Source organism: Beta vulgaris, chromosome 4, assembly GCF_026745355.1.
Source record: "Beta vulgaris subsp. vulgaris cultivar EL10 chromosome 4, EL10.2, whole genome shotgun sequence".
Lineage (NCBI taxonomy): Eukaryota > Viridiplantae > Streptophyta > Magnoliopsida > Caryophyllales > Amaranthaceae > Beta > Beta vulgaris.
In genome coordinates, this window is record NC_079205.1 from 64093142 (window position 1) to 64097446 (window position 4305).

The window sequence follows — 4305 nt, forward strand, 5'->3', positions numbered from 1 at the left end:
TAAGCACAGAAATGGAAATCCCACTATTTCAGTAATAAAATTTGTGGACTTCTCCACTGTTTTGTACAAGAAATCAGGATCAAAATATATATGTATCTGATTACAAAAATAATCAGTTTGTCAGGAACTAAAGAAATTCTCAAGGCAGTACAACACATTTAGACTATAAGCTTTCTCTTTTGCTCTTCATATTTCATTGTCTGTTCATTTCGCGAAGACAAGAGAAGAAAATAAAATTTACTGTGATCAAAGAATCATAAACAAAATTTCAGAGGCTACCTCTTGAAGTTTGTATAGTAAGAAGTAATTGCCAAACTACTGAATTGCAAGGTCAACAAATTCTACGAGCACCTGATCACCACAATCCGAGGGCCTTCCACCAAATGCCTCCAACTCCGAGCCAGATTATGATGTTGACAACTGAGACTAGGAAACCATATCCCCACCATTGGGGTAGAGGAACATAATTAGCACCATAGAAAACTGGGGCTGATCCAATACCGTAGTGGGTAAGGCCACCCATAAGGTTGGAGAGGAATGAGAGAACTATAGCTGCTAAAAATGGTGGAGTCCCGAGTGCACCAGCAACTGATAGGAAGGCTGTGAACATGGCACCTATATGTGCAGCTCCACTTGCAAAGAAGTAATGGGAGTAAAAGTAAAGAAGAACAAGAATGCCAAAGGACATCTGCCATGAAAGACCTAAACCACCAACAACCTGCAAATAAAAACAATTGTCAGGGTTATGTTGTATTTCACAAAATTCTAATTAGTAATGTAGTAATATAGTAATAGTAATATAGTAAACAAAGCGCAATTAAGAACTTCACTTGAATCAACAGTATGGAGTATGGACTCCATTGGTTATTAAATATTAGGCCACATCTCTGTTCTGGGATGTCCCAAGATAATTGACCACTTACTAAATTTAGCAATGGAAACTTTTACTTTGCCCATTTTATCCTCAATGACACATTTAGCTATAGCTCTAATGAACGACTCCTTGTGGATGGTATGGTCTAAAAACTTATATAGAGAATTAATAATTGTTGTATATTGTTCCTTCTTCAGCAAAATGACCTCAATCAACTATCACTTATTAGATACGGTAAAATTAAAATAAAAAAATATCTTCAACAAGATGCAGAACATCATCATAAATAGTAGATTACGATCCTCAATAAGCATATTTACACTTCAAATCAGATGTTTCATAAGCCGCTAGCACACATGTTAAGAAATGACCGTTCCAATCTGACAATCATACTGTTGTAGCTAAGAAAAGAGAAAATAGCCAGAGAAGGATAGAAACACTGACCTTAACTACAGTTGCACTGAACCAGGAAATGAGTCCGTACTTGTTGAGATAACCAGCCATGGCAATAAGTGCAGCAAACCATGTAAGGGTATCCCAAGCAACTGACTCAGCTAAGCACTCTTTCCAGGTGACAACCCCAGTTATGAGGAGCACTGATAATCCAAGAATAGCAGCAGTGACTGCATCAATATTCAAAACTCCTCCAAAAACCCACAGTCCTACCTGATGATTACATCACAAGGGAAGCAGCATATTAGTATTGCACGACATGGTAACTGCACGTTGCAGAAGGAAATGCACAAAAAGTACACATTGAAGATTGTAAATAATGGAGAATCAACTCTAGTAAAAATATACAAGTTATCATACTCTAAGGACCTTGAAGATGCACTTGCACTGACTATAAAATCCATGACTACTACTGTAGAGTTGCTCAATCAAGCTTCATATTCAAGCAGACATACATAATTCTGAAGCAAATACCAATTAGTACGCAGTATACATAAACTCGTTATAAGATGACCCTAATCGTCAGATGCTCAAACTGACACATGCTAAAAGTGGAGTAGCAAAACATACTTCTTTCTCAATAAAGCTAAACAGAAATCTTCAGTATTGTGTTTTTTGGGTACACTATCTATCACCTTCGGATCCACAGAGTTTGAAAAGGTCTCATACCATCATCAAGATTAAGAATCAGACAACCAAACAATTCACATATTCAAAGGATGGCTGAGGTATGATTGATTAATAAATTATAGTTACTATCTTATGCATCCTCAGCATTTGCAACTAAAACCAACAGCCCATGCAGAGCTAAGCAATTCTAATTTTCGAATAAAATGGCAAGCAAACGGGTTATATAGTAGTATAATCTATTGATTTGTGCACTGATATAACATCCATTTCAAGCAAACAAACTGCGACTCTAGGCTAATTTTGTCGAGATTTGCAAACTGGGATCAACTTCTTGTGCAACTCGGGGGCAAACAATTTCACCAAAACCAAATCCTAGTGAATTCTATCCTGGCACATCTACTTCAATTCAATCAAACAAACAATAATAAGTCTAAATATCATCAATTTCACAAGCTAAATCCAACAGCTACTTCAATTTGATCAAACAAACAATAATTCAAGTCTAAATATCATCAAATCTCACAAACAAAAACCAACAGCTACTTCAATTCAATCAAACAAACAAACAATGATTCAATTCTAAAACACCATCAACTTTCACAAACAAAAACCAACAGCTACTTCAATTCAATCAAACAAACAATAATTCAATTCTAAAACACCATCAACTTTCACAAACTAAAACCAACAGCTACTTCAATTCAATCAAACAAACAATAATTCAATTCTAAAACACCATCAACTTTCACAAACTAAAACCAACAGCTACTTCAATTCAATCAAACAAACAATAATTCAATTCTAAAACACCACCAACTTCCACAAACTAAAACCAACATCCATCAAATGCAAACTAAATCACCACCACCAACAACAACAACATCAAACACACACACACACAAAAAAAAACAATCAAACAATTATACCGTGAGAAGCAAAGTAATGGCCATAATAATCTCATTCTTGCTCATAGGACCCATCAAATCCAACTTCTCCTTTGCCAACCGCGGTGCATCAGGACTACTCTTAATCTGAGGAGGATAAACCACATACAAAAGCAAAGGAACAACAATCAAAGAAACCAATCAGGAACAATAGCAGCTTTAGCCCAATCCATCCATCCAATAACTTGACCAATAGTATTAAATGTCAAATTAGCACTCAATGGATTAGCAGCCATAGCAGTTAAAAACATAGAACTCGAAATAACTGAAGTTTGAAAACAAGTAATCATCAACCAAGCCCAATTTCCTTTCACTTCCATCACCTACATTGCTCCCACAAGCAACACACAATGATTTAACCAAAGGCAGAAAAATTCCACCTGCTCGCGCCGAAACAGATGGTATAGCAGGTGCTAATAATGCCTCACTAAACACAAGACTATACCCTAAACCAAGTGATGAACTACCAAATAACTTAACAAATTGATAAGCCACTCTATTTCCTAAACCTGTTTTAATAAACCCTCTTGCAAAGAAGAATGCTAGAGCAATAAGCCATGGAATTGGGTCTCCGAATGCGGAGAATGCGGCCGAAAATGGCAGGGTTTTTGTCACTACTGATGCTCCTAAACCCATTAATGCTACTGCACCTAATGGAAGTGGTTGTGTTATTATTCCAACGATTGTTGATAGGAATATTGCTAGAAGTTGCCATGCTTGTTTTGTTACACCTTCTGGTGTTGGTATAAACCATATAATTACTCCGGTTATTATTGATGCTAATAAGGGTTTTAGTGCTGCTCCTTGTCCTTGAGGTGGTGGTGGTGATGATGTTGTTGATGGTGATGATGATGAGGATGATGAAATGGGTTTTGATGATGATGATGATAGGAGGAGAGATGGAGGAGAGAGAAAGTGTTTTTGAGAAATGGGTTTTGGAGAGTTGGATCTGAGAGAAGGAAAAGAAATGGAAGGGTGAGATTTGATGGAAGAAATTGAGATGGGTTTGAGAGATCTGAAGGAGAGAGAAGAAGTTGGAGGAGAGGTTAAACTCAGAGCCATTGACGCCATTGTTGAAGGCTCTGAGTTGCAGAGAAGAGAAAGAGAGTGGTGGGATTGTTTTTTTTTTTAGAGTTTTTGGGTGGTTTTATTTAGAGATTTTTTTTTTTTTTTGACTTAATGCGACGAATTCATTATAACATAATTAAGTTGAGTTTACAACAAAACTACTTGGGTCATTTAAGTTTGTACCCGAGTAGTAGTCTAGCAAAATAAGTTTATAACAATCCGGGGGAGGGTCCAAAATACATTCAAATTCGAAAGAACACCGAGTGTCTTCTCTTGCACGCTTTGCCAACTCGTCAGCAGGGGAGTTGGCTTCTCTTCTCTCATGGGCAGCTGCCC

At 37.0% G+C, this 4305-nt stretch overlaps 1 protein-coding gene across 1 annotated transcript; it reads right to left on the bottom strand.

Moving 5' to 3' along the window:
- Positions 1-4049, bottom strand: LOC125497114 (dicarboxylate transporter 1, chloroplastic). Its single transcript, XM_048643796.2, is given in 5 exon segments — positions 1-718; positions 1319-1540; positions 2884-3044; positions 3047-3198; positions 3200-4049. Coding segments are annotated over 5 exon segments (1671 nt in total). The 5' UTR covers positions 3973-4049; the 3' UTR covers positions 1-355.
- Between the last annotated feature and the right edge of the window lie 256 nt (positions 4050-4305).